Below are 18127 nucleotides of genomic sequence, written 5' to 3'. Positions count from 1 at the left end.
CCCTCATCCTCCAGTGTGTCTGTGAGAGACCTGGGTCAGGCTATTGCTGTCCTCAGTGATAGGCACAACTCTTTGCTTTGTATATTTTCTTTTTTCTTTTCTTTTTTTTTTCCTTCTGGAGGCATCGCACACTGTGGTGCTAATGTCTTTATTGAATGTTTTAACCATTTTCATGGTGGATGAATTTTATATTTATGCAGTTGTACAATTTTATTTTTTCTGCAAGGAAGTGTAATGTATGAAATAAACCAAAGTCACATGTTTGAAAATAAATCTTTATTTTAAACTTTATAAAAGCAATGCAGTACCCCATAGAATGGTGTTAAATGTTGTCTAAAGTGCAAAACTCTATGTTCTAACATGTAATACTTGCCAGGAGTACAGTGCTCTTGTTGATCTTGTATTTCAGTCAGGTTGACATATTGGACAAATAAATGAATGAACACTGCTCTGTGCCCGTGCCTTCTGCTTTGAGGGTGGGAGCTCTCAGTTGTCCAGAATCTTGAAGAAGTACTGCACCTGTTTCAGAAATCAAAGGACGTCATTCTCATTTCCACCTGAGCTTGAGAGGTTGACACATCCATAACATCCACTGTCAGTGTCATAAACTGCTGCTGCCACCTTTGACCAGATGTTATGCGTCTGCTCTAGAACAAAGTGACCTAGGATGAACTAGTGGCTTCCCTCTCTCTCAGCTAGTTGCTCCCTCAGAGGCTGCAGCAGTACCTGCAACTGTGCTGTTCCACAACCACTCAGTTGAAAGGTTCAGCACTTTCCTCTTCACTTCACACTCTCTGAGCCTGGGGTGTCAGCTAGTGGGTAGTAATAGTGCATCCTTAGCACGAAGCAGCCACCAGAGGTGAGTGCCTTGGGAGCAGGGAGGGCGTGAGTCACAGCAGCAGGAGAAGGGAGCTGCAGGGCTGAGAGCTGGGCTGGGTGCTGCACTGAGCACAGGGTGCTCCTGGCAGGGCTGCCCAGAGACTTGATGAGGTTTGGCAGCTAGCATCCTGCTGGAGCCACTATCATTTCACTCTGGGTGAAGCGGATTGCCAGGCAGAATTTCTTTGTGCTGAAGTAACAAAACATTGATATCCCCAAAGCAAGCTCTTGAAAAAGCCTTCATAATTGGAATGCAATATATTAGAAAAGCAGCCTGCTGAACTTTTTGCCATCTGCTAGGAGGACAAGCGCAGCTATTGCATGCTACAGCATTTTGCATAAGCATCTGATCATCTCCAAGCAGAGCAGGAGCAGACTGGAACACCACCTTCAGCTGTTTGATGTGCTGCTGGGGCTCAACAAAGACATGGTAATTGCACTAAAATCCTCCCCTGCAGGCAGGCCAAATGCGCAGCGTTAAGAAGGAAGTGCAGCCATTTGGCTCCTAGAAGTCAGTGGGCTGACACTGTAATCAATCACAGGGGTGCCTGGATCACAGTTGCCTTAGACACGGCCTCACCCCTACAATTCATGCCCTACGTGCATGGCATTAAAGAAACAAAAAGCTTTCATTTTCAGAGCACCAAGAGATCCAGATAATTTATCTCATAACTTATCATGTGAGAGCAAAGTCCAAGCATGAACTACTAATAAAAATAAGGTCTTACTTCAGGGTTTGGTCTAACATCATAGAAACCTTACAGCACCTGTCGTCCTTCAGGAAGCACGTGTCACAGCGCACTCGTAGCATACACCCTGATTAATACACTATAAAACAATACAACTCCAAGCTCCTATCCTCAGCTCACACCAACTCAGTGACCTCACGTCACCCATGGATGAGGTGCCCACACACCTGCCAGCCTCCCACTGTGGGGACCAGCAGGTGCCATGACAACCCCGCTATCAGCAGGCTGCTCCTGGCTCCAACCACAGTGGTCTGCAGGCTGTTGGACTTCTTGCTTGTTTATTTTTCAGATTGTGTTGCCTATGTAAAAGCTGTTCTCTTCAGGTTATCTCTTCCTTACTGCCCAGCAGTAAATCACCCTATAAACCAACCACCCACCTGAACACTTTGTTCCCTCTGCCAGGTTGGCTCAACACCGTTAAGTACAACTATAACCATTAACGTGAACTTTATCACCGTGTTGATACACGGCACCTGTGTTTCTGGGTTACACAGAGATGCATAAAAATACTAATAAAATAAATAGCAGCGTAACACATTTAATGACAAGCATCTTTAAGCCTGTGCCAGCACTACCACTTGCACAAATACACAACAGCCATCGGTATTAACAGTGCCAAATCTGAGAACTTTTGGACTGGTGCTGCCCACTTGGCCCCAAGCACCTGAGCTACCACGGCTAAAGCCTGGTGCCACAGACACTGGGCTGGGCCCCTAACAGCAATGCTCACAAAGCTGTGGGTAGAATAGGTCCCGTGGCTGTGAGAAGTGGGCAAACTTCAGGCAAGGAAACTATCAGATCCCACCACTCCTTTGGACAGCTCTGTCCCTCCACGCCGTAAGATGCTGAGCAAGTGCCTCCTGCTCGCTATCTGTTGGCACCAGAATTGTTTGCTCTGACCCCTTGGGTCCTTCACTGCCCCTGACTTTTGGCAGGCAATCCACCCAAGCCTGGCTGAAAGCATCAGCTTACTTATGACCTACAGGTGACATGAGTACAAGCACAGCAGTTATGCATTGTATAATGTGAAAATGAGGGCCACCGTGTTCTCTTCGTATATAATTATGATGTGGGTCAGCCACCTCCCAGTGCCCATTAAAACCTATTAGCGTCTGAGACGGCTGTGGTACACGGAAGGCTCTTCACCCCAAGAGCCTCACCCTTGGGAGAAGCTCCAGGCAGCAGGGTAACAGCTGTCCCGCTCACATGACAAAGCATGTGGCGCTTTGCAGAGATGAGAACCAAGGCCAAAGACTTCAGTACCACCAAGAGACAAGGGATGCCCTCCCAGTCACAGGTCACAGCTCCAAGAGCCCAGCTCTAGAAGCACCATGCCATCTCCCAAGGGGAGCCAGGGCTGGGAGGTACCCATACTGAGCTCCGGCCAGGGTCAGGCTTTCCACAATGCCCGACATTGCAGGAAATACAGCCACTCTCATTCCCAGAGTCCAAACAGCATAAACCACAGGAAAAGCAGCTGTGCGTGTATAAAGCCTCTCAGCACACCTCACGTTTGACCCAAGGCAAGGTCAGCTCCTATGAACCACACACGCCTCCGGTCTCTTCACAAGATGAAGAAGTGGTAGGGGAATTCACCTCTGCACACACCCGGGATGGGTCAGAAACCAACTGACTCCATCTCCTGACCTTCAAACAGTGCTGATATTCAGGCGTGCTCATTCTTTCCCAGGGATGGAAGAGGATTAAATTTAAGATCAGCACTCTCCTTGCAAATCCCAGAAACCATCTACCTGCTTTACAGCATGCCGCTATGCCCGCTCCAGTTCCTGCTCAGGGACTAATAACAATAACGTTCAGGAAGTAATAACAGGGATGAATAACCGCGACTTTCTGCCTCTGACCTTACAAACTGCTTCAGCCGGGAGGAGCTGAGAGCTGCTTCAGTTCCCTGAAGATTTGCTTCCGTCACAAACACATCTTGCACAACTCACTCTGATGGGGTCGGCCGCTCCCGCTGGAAGCTTCCAAATGTTACCGCAAAGTTTCAGTAGTTAATAAGGAAGGCGATAATGAATTCCAGTCTAATGCCATGGCAGAGCACAAGTAATTATCATTTGAACAACGTGTGCACGGAGCATGGAGAGACAGGCAAAATCAGGAAAAAAAGAAAAAAGGAAAGAAATCAAATGAGGTGTCCAAGGGAGAGTAGCAGATCTTGGTAATAACCCAGGACCCAATGCGGTCACCAAATGTCCTGAAGAATTCTAGCATAAGTGGTACAGACACCTACAATTTACTATTTTTACTCAGTAAACAAAGCAAAAAACAGTGCTGATGACAGGTGTTGGCCCAATGATGACACGGAATGGCAGAATGGTTTGGGTTGGAAGCGACCTCAAAGACTGTGTGGTTCTAACACCCTACTGCATGCAGGGCTGCCACCCACCAGCTCAGGCTGCTCAGAGCCCCATCCAACCTGGCCTTGAACACCTCCAGGGATGGGCATCCACAGCTTCTCTGGGCAGCTGTGGCGGGAACTCACCACCAAGTAAAAAATGTCTTCCTTATGTCTAATAAAATCCCGCCCTCTTTTAGTTTAAAAATGTTACTCGTCCTATCACTACAATCCCTGACAAAGAGTGCTTCTTCATCTTTCCTGCAGCCCCCTTTGGGTACTGGAAGGCCACCAAGTCTCCCCACTAAAAAAGGAGAACAGCACAGCTCCCTCAGTCTGTATTCAAAGAAGGGATGCTCCAGCCCCTTGATCATCTTCACATCTCTCCTCTGGGATGGGAGCAGGACCTCACAACTTGGCCTTGGTGAACCTCATTAGGTTCTCACAGGCCCACCTTGCAAGCCTGCCTCTGGATGGCATCCCTTCCCTCCAACATATCAACTGCACCACTCCGCTTGCTGTCACTTGCAAACTTGCTGAGGGTGTGCTCAGTACCCTTGCCTGTGCTGCCAACAAAGTTGTTAAACAGCTCTGGTCCCTCCATCGACTCCTGAGGCACATCACTCTCCCCCTGGACACTGAGCTGTTCACCACACTCTTCGTGCAGCCAACCAACCAATTTCTTATCTACTTTGTGGCCCATGCATCAGATTCATCTTTCTTCAATTCAGAGACAAAGATGTTGTGAAGCACTGTGTCAAACGCACAAGTGAAGGCAGATGACATGAGCTGTTCTTCTGCTTTCCTCTCTGTCCCTCCCAGCTCAGGGTATCCTATGATTTGCCATAGAGACAAAGCAAGGCACACATTGAACACGTCTCACAGCACTGTGAGACACGCAGCAATCATTATGTCTTGCCATAGAGAAAAATCCTGGCAATTAAAGAGTACCTTAGCAGTCATGGTCCATTCATACTGACCCTTGGGCTGGCAGTTCTGGACAAGTAGTATTAGAATGATGAGGAGACACGTCAGTAAAAAACACGCTGAGATCACAGATTCAATTCACATCCATCATTCAAAACATGCCAGCAGTTTCAGTTCTTCTTCATCACTGCCAAATCAGAACTGGTAGCCGTGAGATGGAAAGCTTTCATCCCTTTATTAATTTTGAGCCATCAGTCATCTCAGTGCCTTTCAAGCAGCCAGACACTCATCAGTACCTTCTCCATGAAATCCCTGTGAAACTGCACCTTCTTGACTCAGTGCAGGTATCTAGCAACATGATCCAGGGGGATGTTTGCTAACCTTAATTTATAGCATCACTAACAAGTACCACTCTCCCAAAACACTGAAGTCTTATAATTTTTATAGGTCATCTCACCTTGAGGTCACTAGTAGGAAACAAAGATCTTTTTGTTCATTAATTTTGTTTTGAACATCAACATGAACTTGGAGCCTTTAGTGCATGCCTGCAGGCACTCAAGGCCAGGTTGGATTAGGCCCTGAGCTGGCAGGTGGCAGGGCTGCCAGCCCTGCCCACAGCAACAGGGTTGGAACTGGGTGGGCTGTGAGGTCCCTTCCAACCCAACCATCTGTAATTCTATGATTTGCTAATGCCTAAAATGCCTTTAAGCCACACTTCACTCAGCACGTCACTAAATTGTTAGGTTAACACACCCAAAACATGTAGATTCCTACCATCTTTCCAGGCAAAAGCAGTGTAGAAATGAAAACTGTTGTCAAAGAAGAGCATCTAATTCACTGACCATAAAGAATTATTTTCACATACACACCTGAAGAGAATTTAATCCTAGCAAGTGTGTTTAAACTGAAAGTTACTCATTCTTGTCTCTCTCTAAGGCATCAAGCACTGTAAGAAATAAGGCTCCTCAGGCTGACTGAGACTGGACACACGTGTTTCAAGTGTCCAAATTAATGTCTAAAGTACAGCTGGGAAAAAAGACCCTATGCACACAAAAAAATCCCCACACCTTTGTAAGGAAAGGTTTTAATAAAGAAAGACTACTGAATAACATAGTGCATATCCTGCTTTATGCTGTGTGCTGAAAACAGCCACCTCAAACATCATGTATGGTTATGATCAATTCAGAAAATATGGTGAAAGGGCAATGGGAGATACACGTTTTGAAATTTTACTGTACATTAGAGAAATCTGGACTTTAAACAGGATGTAAAAGAATCACTACAAGACCACAACCAAAATACAAAGAAAGTGAGCTTTATGCTATTTACTATGTAGCAGCACAAGAAAACAAGCAAAACAAAAACATGACAGCAAGCACTGCTTTCACAAGGATCCAAGGTAACTCACTGAGTCCCCAGAACCACTGCCTCTATGCATCATACACATCAGTAGGGTCACTTGCCTGCTGTAAAGGTGGAATCACAGAATCATAGAATTGTTCAGGTTGGAAAAGACCTTAAAGATCATCAAGTCCAACCACAACATACTACCCTAACTCTAACAACTCTCCACTAAGTCATGTCCTGAGCACCACATCCAAACGAGTTTTAAACCCACTCAGGGATGGTGACTCAACCACCTCCCTGGGGAGCCTATTCCAGTGCTTAACAACACTTTCTATAAAGAAGTTATTCCCAATATCCAATCTAAACTTACTGTGGCGCAACTTGAGGCCATTTCCCCTCGTCCTGTCACCAGTGAGAAGAGACCAACCCCGCTCTCACTGCAATCACCTTTCAGGTATTGGAAGAGAACAGTAAGGTCTCCCCTCAACCTCCTCTTCCCCAGACAAAACAGCCCCAAATGTGCCTACAATGCCCCAGAGCCAGGCAGCTCAGGTGTAGACAATACACAAGGCCCAGCATCACAGGTGTCGGTGCAAGTTGCAACCCTGAAAAAGCACCTGAGATTTCTCAGTAAAGCTGGGTGTGGATGTGTTCTCACAAGCCACAGGCGCCACTGGGGCTTCTTGCCAACAGTGAGTTATGGCTCTCCAGCCTACTCTCAGAGTATGGAAAGTCACAGTTCTTCTGATTAATGCAAATAGGGTGGAAGTTATCACAAAGAGAGGACAAGAATGTGTAAAGCAACAAGTACGTAAGTGAAATAATGAATAAAAGCAGCCACCCATTTAAGCTCTTCCCGAGCAACACAGATGCTTTGCATTTGGCCAGGGGACCTAACAGGATGCCCCTGGCAGCAGGACAAATGTTATGACACATAAGACAGTAACATAACATGCTGCAAAATAACAACAAAACAGAAACACCATGCAGTCCACAAGCAGTGGTCTCCCAGGCACCGTCATAACTCCTGTGCAGACCGTAGCTCTGTGTTGATAGTGCAGCAGACAAAAAAAAAACACCTTCCATGTAACATCAGTAGATGTGGAAAGCTCCATTCTCCTCTGAGACAGGTCAGCATTGGGAGCCCAAGAGCTCTTTTCAAGTCTCAGCAATCCTCACTGGTTACAGCACCGTTGCCACGGGCTGAGCCCTGAGCTGCCACATCAGGACCAGGCTCCTGGCACATGGATGACCATGCTCCTGTTCAACAGCTGAAATCTATGTGATAACTGCCACAGGAAGCCCTCAGTTCCTCAACACAGTGTCCCTCAACACAGCGTCCCTCCCCAACAGAACAGCAATAAATGCCACTGAGGTCAACACAGAGAAACTTGCCCACATAACCATGAGATACACTTGTAGATAGGTCACTCCCCATCTATACGTCAATGCACTTAAGATTTGAAGAGGAAGAGGGAGAATTTCACTCTGGCTGGTGACTTCAAGGAGCCCGTGACAACAGCCAGTATCCTTATAGGTGATCACCACCATTTTGTTCATTCTGCTCTCTATTTGCACAGCTGCCAGCACAGGATTATCACTCAGGGCCTGAGCCCTCAGTATTACCATAACAGAACACAAAATCAGTACTAGTATGACACTACACTTTGAAAAATTGGTTATTATTAACTGTGCAAGAAGAATTGGTTTATAGAGATTGATAACTCTTAATACTGTCCATGTTGTTAGCATCTACGCTAGATAGAAAAACCATGTTTGCACTCCAGTCTTCCGTCCAGATTAACACAAGTCTGGCTTTGTTCCCTACCCTCCATGCTTCAACATGATTTTCAACACATACATGTGTTGAATGACGAATGACTTCAATTCTTTTCTCATACATATACAGTGGTCAGTCACTGACAAAAAAAGGGGTTAACCCAATACAGAAAGTACAAATGCAGCTGATCATTTGCCTATCTAACCTCTGAGGCAAAGCTGGGAGGTGCAGCTAGTTGAGGTCAGGAATAGGAATTCATGTTAAAATATATTTGCAACGCACAGCCATGTGCCACAGGATAACAGCGCTACTATTACAAGAAGGAAACGTGAAGGACTCTGTGCTTAAGAAATAAAAGGAGATTTTGAGCTTCTACATAACAAAACCCACTTATTGCTTTTGCTGTAGAAGGCAATGTTTTTTCTGTTCTCGCTTTAGTCTGCCAAAGAGCCATTGAGTTGCAGCTTAATTGCTGTTGTGTTTCAAGTGGAGGAACATGGAGGGCAAGAGGAAGCAGGGCCAGGGATTTGGGGCTCAAAATGAGGGAACAAAGGTAGCAGTTGAGTCAAAACCACAAAGTGGGCCTCAGATGAGTTACAAAGAAGCATCGTGCCTTCTCTCTGCCTTGACCTCCCCTCCACAAAATGACCTTGCTCAGTGCAACGTGGACAGGTGCCAAAAGCCAAGCACACACAAGTTACCAGGAGAAGGTGAGACTTAAAGAGCTGCTTGATTGACACTCACTGGCTGCTCCTCTCTAGCACTCAGAGAGCTCCGGCCTGGCAGAACGAGAAGGAACCAAACCTTGCATCTCACCCTCAAGAGGAAGTACAAGGGCTGAACTATTTCACTACTCTGTTTAAACAAGGTTCTAATTTAGTTTGCCTGTCTAGCCCACAAGCACAGTAATTATACAACTGATGTTCAAAATTAGGCTGCAAGTGACCCAGTATCATCATTTAAAAAAAAGAAAGAAAGAAAAAAAAAATCGATCATCAACAACGTGTTCAAAATCCATCTACTGTTATTTTACACTTTCTCTTCATATAATGATCTAGTGGGCATGGTGGTGATGGGTCAATGGTTGGACTACATGATTTTAGAGATCTTTCCTCATTCTTTGATTCTATAAGCCTATGGAAAAAGCTTAATTTGCTGTACAACTGTATATACAGCCTGGGGAAATGTTTGGAGACAGAATTCCAGTGCTAACATTCTCTGATATGCTAAACTATCACCAAATGAGAAGAAGTTTTCCTACGCTCCAGGTTCTTTCTGCCCTGTTCCTGCGGCTGTTGGATAAAAAGTGTCAAGAAGTTAAAACAGAGAAGCACTTGGAATCATAATAAGCATTACCTGACAATACTCACTATAGAGCAGAGAGACTAAAATTTCCAACTGCGGCCAGAAAAAACTATTGCTTTGATGAAAACTTGCAAAAAAAGAAACAACAACCAAACCTTCATATTTTTCATTTCTGTTCACTGCAGATGATTAAAAGCACCTTACCATGGATTATGCAGCTCAGTGTGAGCCCCTAATAAAAGGCTTCATTGCAAAATTGCCGTATGACTGAGTGAAACAATGGCTGCTTTATTAATATTTTAAAGGCTCCCGAGGGAAATACTGTACAGCTGAAATGCCCTCAGTGAAAGGTTCATTGCCATGCTATGCACTTCTGCTGTGTAATGTTTTACAAGACACGCTGCCCTGTGAATGGAGAGAGTTAGTTCTCAGCTGGTAGGGGCAGCTTGCATAATGCCAGACAAGTTAATCGGTAACAAGCAATACAGGAGACCTTTGTTCAGAATGTGACACACACGAATTCCACACTAAGCACATTGACGCCTCTGAGAGTTACTCATTGACATGCTGTATTAAACCGTTTGGACTATACCTTGGTGCACCAAAAGATGAGTTTAACAGAACTTCATCCCTCCAGTGTCTTCTGTCCTAAACCGCTGTGTTACAACCTAAAGGCAGCGATCAGCTCGCGGTTGGTACAACAGCATTTCCACCCTGCAGCACACCCACACGTAGAGATAGTGGCAGTGAGGAGGAAGGAAAGAAGCAAGCAGAAAAAAGGCAGGTTGGCAGGGAGCAAGAGTGCTCCTGTAACAGGACTCCGTTCTGATGGAAATGGTTATGGGAAGCATTTATCATGTCTCCCTGCTGCAAGGTGAGTGCCTCCTCATTCACTCTGAATAGCACATGAGATCAGCTTGCTCCTCCTTGACCCTTCAAATAAATGCAAAGGGAAAGCAGGAACAAGGCGTGCTTCTCATGGCACTGCTTGGAACACCAGACCAAGGTACAGCTGGCTTCTAGCAGGTGGAATGCATGCTGCATCAAAACCCAAGGGCAGCTCTTAACCCTTCAGAGCATTTAATTAACACTGAGCCTAAGGAAAGCAATACTGGTTTGCATCACCCACAGCACTGGTGTGGACTAAGCACAGCTGTGAACTGGCCCATCTTGTCACTGCTTAGTGTCTGTCATTGCCTCCCACTGTCCTGAGGCTGGATTCAGCCAGCTGAACTTCCTAGTTTCAGAACATGGGCAAGTCTGTTCTGCAGGTCTCTGCCAGTAGTTTGTACAGCTGGCTGATACCACGTGTGTGTTTAGAAACAGCAAGCCAGGGGAAAGAGCTTCCAGCAGTACAGACTACCTGCACAGCCAACATTTAAAGTAATGGGGGAAAACATCACACCACTATGGCACAGAATAATAGAATTGTAGGTTGCAAAGGACCTCAAAGCCCACCTGGTTCTAGCCCCTGCCATGGTTAGAGCTGCCATTCACCAGCTCAGGCTGCCCAGGGCCCCATCCCATCCAAGCTGGCCTTGAATGCTCCAGCAATGGGGCACCCACAGCTTCTCTGAGCAGCCTATTCAAAAAGAAACCATCAACCAATCAACCAACCAACCAACAATCATCTCTCAGAAGACAAACACATCCCATTCTTCCTGATAACAGCAAAACCACCCCATCTAAAAGGTTATTGTCGTATCTGCAGAAGCCACAAATAGCTCAGAGGCAAGGGAGAAGGCCAGCAGATGATCCCGGAGGAGGTTCTCACTACTGCCTGGCTGGAAGGCTGCCTGTGACACTAAAAGCTGACCCATCTGCCTCCACAGTCCCCCGAAGGAAGTGCCTGATGGCAACTGGCAGCCACACGGAAACATGCACATCCTCCAAGAGGAGTCAGTGGAAAGAGCATCCACAGATGCAGGCACAAGGCCAAGAAGAAAGCTGGCACATTCTCCATAAAAACTGGCTTGACACCTCTGTCCGCTCTACTGTTTCATACATAGCCTAGAAGACACACACTCCCACAGCAAATGCCGTGTTATCGTCCACTAGAAGAATTAGTCATCTAATAACATATCTCCCTCAGCAAAAGCAAGGTTATCCCACCCAGAACTCACACACTACAGGACTTGGTTTAGTGGGGAAGTATTGGTGGCAGGTGGACAGCTGGACTAAATGATCTTGGAGGTCTTTTCCAAGCTTGGTGATTTTATGGCTCTGTTTTGAATCATTTTATTATTTATCTCACTTATGGCAGTATCCTCTACACGTACACATAGACACACATGCCTATTAGGCATTCTTCAATAATGCAAAGAAGCTGCAGGAGACCGACCCTACCCAAACACCATGACACGGGAACACAGAGCTTGTGGGGACAGCCTGGACATGGCAGGTTGCACCTCAGTGGAGAGACCTTTCAGACAGCCCACATAGGAGTAACCTGTACTCCCTAGTGTCTGGCTACAGTGCAAATGCCCTTAAGGAACCACTCACAAAAATACCTTGAACTGCATGGTATGGGTAAAAATTTACAGGCAGAGCATGATAAAACCCAGAAATACTTGTTTTGTAACAACTGCAGGTTTAGGATAGCAGATTTTTAATGGCTGCAGATGAGTGGATTCCTGCATAATCTGCAAGGTGTTCTGCTTGGTGGAGCTGCAAGGAACTGAGGTGTGCGCACAGCACCACCTCCTGTGGAAAGTTGTACTCATTGTACTTCAGCAATGTGAGATTTTCACAGACTGGTTTTTAATTTTCTTTCATTCTGTAAGGGGGCACATCAATTGTGAAGTCCAGAAGCCACAATACATTCCAGAGTGCTTCAACTAAACACAGACCAGGAATAACTAATTTCAAGGAACCTTGTTTGTCCAGGGAATGCTGATTCATTGGATCTGATAGTTTGCCAACACACCTATTTCAACAGCACTTTTTACCAGAAATGATTCTCAGGTCCAAGACGGTGAGTGGAGCCAGAGCAACCTTTTCACTGCATGCACATGAAAGAAACAGATGCAACACTGTCTCTGGTGTATTGCTCAGATTCAGAAAAAAATGTGAACCCAGGTGAGCACTGTAACTGTCTGAATGGTTGAAATAGTGCCTGGTGTTTAAAACAGAAAAAAACCGCCAAGATGTAAACTGGCACCTGCTTTGCATATGGAAAACAAATACAAACGCCTGCTCTGAATGAATATCCTAAGCAACATTATCAGTTCACCCGAAAAATAAAGAAATTGAGGTTTTAGCCATTACCTGTGAAACGCCAACATTTCATAAATACTCCACGTCTCACAGATTTTTTTCCTTACTTCCTCCTTTCTCTCCTCTGCCCATTCAAATGGAAGATTTACAGGAGAGCTGTGAATACAGACTGTGCTGAGCTATTTGCGTCTATATGTTGTCACTTACGACAATACATTTTGTACTGATACAAGGACACACAAGTACATGAAATCAATAAAAAAGTGCCTGGCCCAGTAAGTCAAAGTGCTCATCTAAGTGGCTTCAGGGCTCACTCCTCCTGTATCAGCATACTAATAAAAACATTAGCTGCTAGAGCTTTACAACTGAAAATACACTGGTTTTTCCACATGGCCAGTTGTATTTTAGACTCACTGCATCATTCCTCATCTGTGGAGCCCAAGCAAGTTATTCATTAACTCTCTGATATGTTTCAGTCACTGCCCAAAACGTGGAGTAGAACGTAGAACAAAGATAGGACTTAAGGGTCAAACTAGTGGGAGCAAGTGCTGGTGTTTGATTTTTAGGGTTTGGCTTGTTTGTTTGTTTGTTTTTTAGATTAAAAAGTGAATGTTCCTTTTTCCAGGTCCATGCAAAAGAGGACCAACAGAAAACACTGGAAAACTACTGCACTACATTAATTACGTATAGTGTTCTAAAACTACGCAGGTAAGCTGACCCTTCCTTAGTTAATCAGCCCTTGTTCCTGAGAGTGCTGCTCCCTTTCCTCCCCAAGCATGTGCCTTTCTTGATCATGATTCTGGGGAGAAAGTTCACTGCCTTCCGTTTCTACTAACCACTGAGTATATGAACCACCAAGGACATAAAGAATCTGACTTAACATCAGAAAGCATCTGATCTTCAGGTACCTCTCGCACCTCCCTGAACAGTTAAAGGACATCACTCCATTTATGGGCAATCAGCCAGCACTATAAGCACCTTTAAAACCTCAGCTAGGTCTTCAGCCATGGTTGATAAAAACTGCATAGGGTGGTGGGAAAATATTAAAATATGCAGTATCTGGCACTGAGGATACCTGAGTCCTCAAGAAAGCACTGGTATGTTCCCTTCTACACAGGAACACATCTTTATTGTGCTTTAATAAATGCCATGCACTTCAGGTACACAACGGGATAGTGAGTTAGCCAGGCATCTCCCCTTTCCATACCCATTTTGTTCTGGAAGATCAGAAGTTCCCAGAAGAATTAACATACACACATCAACCTCTTCACCTTCCCAGCGACAAAGCAGCAAGAGCAGCAGTCCCTTTTGACCATTTTGCCCTCAAGCTCCTATGGGCAATGCTGATCCTGTGGATGTGTGCACAGAACACGTGACCACAACGGAGTCTGGATTGTGGCAGGGACCCCCAAAACACTGCATTAACATTAGCAGTGTAAGTACTCTGTGTGCTGGCTAGCTCTTTGTACAAACCCACAGGGCTCTCTGCAAGCTCAGAGTTGAGGAAAATCCACTCTGCAGGCCCTTCAGCCTGTAAGGTGAGGCAGTACTGGAAATGGGAGCATCTGGAAAACGGTGATTCAGCCATAAAACATGGTCAAGGTTGCACAGAAGCTCTGAAACAAATGTAGCAAACACTATTATTCACTGTCTATCAGACTGACTCCGTCTGCTTTTGGGGCTGCAACAGTTGGGTAAGGCCCTCCTCTCTGGCTGACCAAGAGTTTCGGAAAGATTACACCACAGCATCCTCCTTCCAAAAATACTTATCAGGTTTAGGGGTGGTGCAAAACCTGACAGGATTCAGAAGAGAAATTACACCATTTCCTGTTCTGCAAATTAAAATAGAATACAGAAGGTGTACGTGGTAGGAAACAGAGAAAAAAAGAGGTTTTAACAACTTAATGTCATTATTTGCAATAATGATTCTGCAATTTGCTTTCTAAAACTAGTTGCACTTATTTTTGCCTCCTCCAAAACGGAATACTAAGTCAGAACATCTACATACAGAATAGGAGAGTCAAATAGTTTCATGCCAAAATTTGAAAAGGGGTTTGGCCAAACTCACATAGAATCAGCACCAGAGTTAAAAATGAAACTCTGAAATTCCTAGCTCTTGTGCCTGACTTCAGGTTGCCAAATTTACCTTTTAAAACAGCAAAAAGGAGTGCAATGATTTGCGTGTAGTCTGGGGTTTTGAACTACACTGGATGATACCTGTAATAGAGTAGTAATCTGGTACAAAAAAACAATGCCACCTGAAGAAATACTAGTGATTATATGCTTTCCTTTGGGATTTTTAAAAGGTTTGTTCATCTTTGTACTGTACACCTAGTAGGATGGATTTCTTTCTGCCATTTCAGTCAATGAAGTAACAGCAGTACGTTTACTACAATCTCCCCCTCTACTAATCAGTTGTCCTACAAGGATACTGTAAAGTTTTTATCAGAACAGCAGCATTAACATCTCAGTAACAGTTACATCTTCCAGGACACAGACATAACAAATGCACACAAACAAAACTGAGAGAAGCAAACCCCCACTGCTACATTTGGCCAGGGAGCCAAGGTAAGACTGCCAAGCTCATTCTCCTCTACAAGTGTTTTATCTATTTCTGGGTTCTCTCCCTCTGAGGCTAATCACTCTGTTCAGTTCAATATATTAAAATATTCAGTTATTCATTACAGAATGAAAATATTCTCCACCATTCATCAAAAACAGCATATTTCCTGTAAATGTTAGCCTGGTCCGGTGCCTTTGGCCAGTTTTCTTCTGTAGTTGTCCTCCACACCACAGCATCATTTTGCCCAGGACATACAGCACCATTACAGTTAATGGGGACGGGCAAGGGGAAAGCCTGGCTTCTGCTTGCCAAGCAAGTGAGACGTCCGTGACTAATTTTAAGTACAAAAAGCTTATAGAGGAAATTTTTTCCCCAAGAATCACCTCTGAGCACACTGGATCATTTATTTTTCATAATTCGTGACAAGCTTAAACAAATTCAGATGCTTACCTACATTTTCAGGCACCTCCATTTCTTACAAAACACAAAAAACAAGATCTGAGGAAACACCATAAAGTACAGTTCTGACAGTAAAAGGCTTCCATATAATGCTCATTTGTCAATCAAATTTAAGCACTCAACTGATGTCCTTTACAACTGCTGCTTTAGCCTCGACTATATAGAAGAAACTAGAAACATGAAGAACCACATTCTGTATACAATTAAGCCTATATTAGCTGTAAACTCAATTTAAACCATCAGCAAAATGGAGTTATAGTTGCTCGGCGCCATCATACACGAGACCAACAGTGAATATGAAAGAGAGAATTCTGCTGAAGTACTAAAATGCTGTATCAGTGTTGGTAAGATTCTCTTCTTTCTTGTGGATTACGTCTTTTTTTCTACTGCCATTTAAAAGAAATAACTGATAGATCTTAGGCACATGATGACAAATACCTGCTTGCTTGTTTAAATCCAGACCCATTGCACAGAAATTAAAAGTTGCCAACTTTCAGTGGCAGCTTGGAAATGGTTTAAAAAGCTGTGACTTTGTTGATGTTGGCTGCAATTTTCAATTAACACTATACTATTTTTTAAGTTAGATGCAATTTCCTGTCAAACAGCACTTTTAACCCACACATCTAATTTTACCTCACACTGGGAGATCATGACGCAGTTAGCTGCTCTTCCTCCCTCAATGAAAACACTTTTGGCCATATAAAGTTATCCAAGCTAGGAGAACTCTCACTGCTTCATCATGTTGCTATAGTTTGACAGCAAACCACTCATAAATGCTTGTAGAAAGTACAGTAGAAGCTATGTACACACTGAAGAAACACATGCATCGATAAAAAGATCCATCCAAGATACACTGAAACACCACTTCAACATCTCTTGTCCAGACCTCATCTTTAGGGCATGGCATTAGGTGACCGAGGTTGTTCTGCCTTTACAAATTCCTTTAATTCACTTTTTTCCATTTTATTGGACTTAATGAAAGCATACGAAGCCAAACTCTTAGTAAGTTACTATAAAACATGGTAAATTCCATATGATGTGCATAATTATGCCCATGTATCAATAAAGCTAGTACCTATGCGAAGAATTTGAACCTTTAGTGCCTGAAACATCGCAGGCCTGTCACAAGCTCTCTGCTGGGACATACCAGACTGGGTGTTATAGTGGTCATTCAAGCAGAGGCCATGAAGGTGTCCTTGCTGAAGCACTGCTAGATGTTGGTGTCCAGTTCAAAAGATACATTCAGCCAAACAAAAGACTCAATTTTCATTTCACTAAGTATTCTAGCATACTTTGTGTTCAAGAAAAGTGCACAGATCAAGTTTTTACAGTATCTGAATTAAATGAGTTTATTGCTCTTTATAAACTTTTTGCTTTTGCTTCTCAGTGATCATTGGAATCCAGCAAAGCTACTCTACAAATAAAACATTTCAACAGCTTAAAATAGTGTCAAGTGCTGTTTTTCACCTTAAATTTCCTACGATATAAAAGCATATGTTTATCTAACAAGTCTTACCTCCAGAAGTCCATCTTCTGGTAGATCTGTGCAGTGGACAGCATTCTGAATCTTGTTCTTCCCAAAGACAGCACGCAGAGTTCCAGGTCGGAGATAACGGGCTATCTCCTATTAAACACAAGAAAATCAAAAGACCTCGTGAACGACATGGTGCAGTAGAATCTTATAATGCAAAACATTACTGTGTTATACTAGCATATGTGGTGTGCTAGAAAAGAAAACAAAGAGGGTAATTTCAATTTGAACTACACAGGGACAACTGCTAACAAGTCAAGATCAAAATCTTGAATGTCTGCTTGAAACTGGGCCAACTGAGGCAGCTTAGTTGGAATGTAGGATTCTCCACATTACAGATAGTCCTTCCTAGCATTTGTATCATTATAGTTAACTTGTGTTAACAATTTTGCAGCTCCTGAGCACAGAATGTGCTAGTACTTAGTGAGCAGACACCAGCACAGAGCCTGTAGACTGCCTCCATGAGCAATGCACTCTTCCTCAGAACCTGACATTGGTGACAATGAACTACTGAGCAGTGTTTCAGCTATCCAATGCTGCTGTGCTTCTGTGACCCTGTGACCACCACCAGTATGGTTCTCAGCTAAGGAAAGATGTTGTCTTTGGTTTGATCCTTCTCCGTATCACTCCAGATTCTTTACATCTCTGTTCTTCGTATTGACATTTCAACCCTCTTTCTTTATCTATAGTACCAAACTTTTTCTTGGCCTTCAAGAGTATGTTTGATTATTGTAGCAGATACCGCTCAGATCTTGAGACAACAATCCTCTCTCATCTCTGCTATGGTGAATTTCTCACCTTATACATCACAGGACTGCTTTTGTTGGCTCTTACTCCCACTATCCTCCTTCTTTCAAGGCACACTTCAACCCTGCTGTACTTCTCTGCACTATCACCTTGCAGACTTACCTTTTGACCCTTTTCCTATGCTAACCACACCAAAACTTGTTGATCTGTCCTCCCTGCATTATTAGAGAGTAATCACTTTGGAAGTGGCTAGCATAGTTTTACTGTG

The 18127-nt window shown here is 44.1% G+C and overlaps 1 protein-coding gene across 5 annotated transcripts in view; it reads right to left on the bottom strand.

The window, feature by feature from the left end:
• Positions 1–84: 84 nt before the first annotated feature.
• Positions 85–18127, bottom strand: part of NME7 (NME/NM23 family member 7) — a 90830-nt gene continuing 72787 nt past the window's right edge. For all 5 annotated transcript variants that reach the window (XM_048926866.1, XM_048926857.1, XM_048926848.1 and 2 more), the window contains 2 exons: positions 17098–17205; positions 85–519 (listed from right to left, as the gene is read on the bottom strand). In XM_048926866.1, coding sequence (XP_048782823.1) covers positions 487–519; positions 17098–17205 — 141 coding nt within the window. In that variant the 3' untranslated portion in view covers positions 85–486. The remainder of the gene's footprint in view (positions 520–17097; positions 17206–18127) is intronic.

This window comes from Lagopus muta, chromosome 1 (assembly GCF_023343835.1).
Source record: "Lagopus muta isolate bLagMut1 chromosome 1, bLagMut1 primary, whole genome shotgun sequence".
NCBI classification, from domain to species: Eukaryota; Metazoa; Chordata; class Aves; order Galliformes; family Phasianidae; genus Lagopus; species Lagopus muta.
The sequence above is the reverse complement of the archived record's forward strand: the minus strand, read 5'-3'. Positions and strand labels throughout refer to the sequence as shown.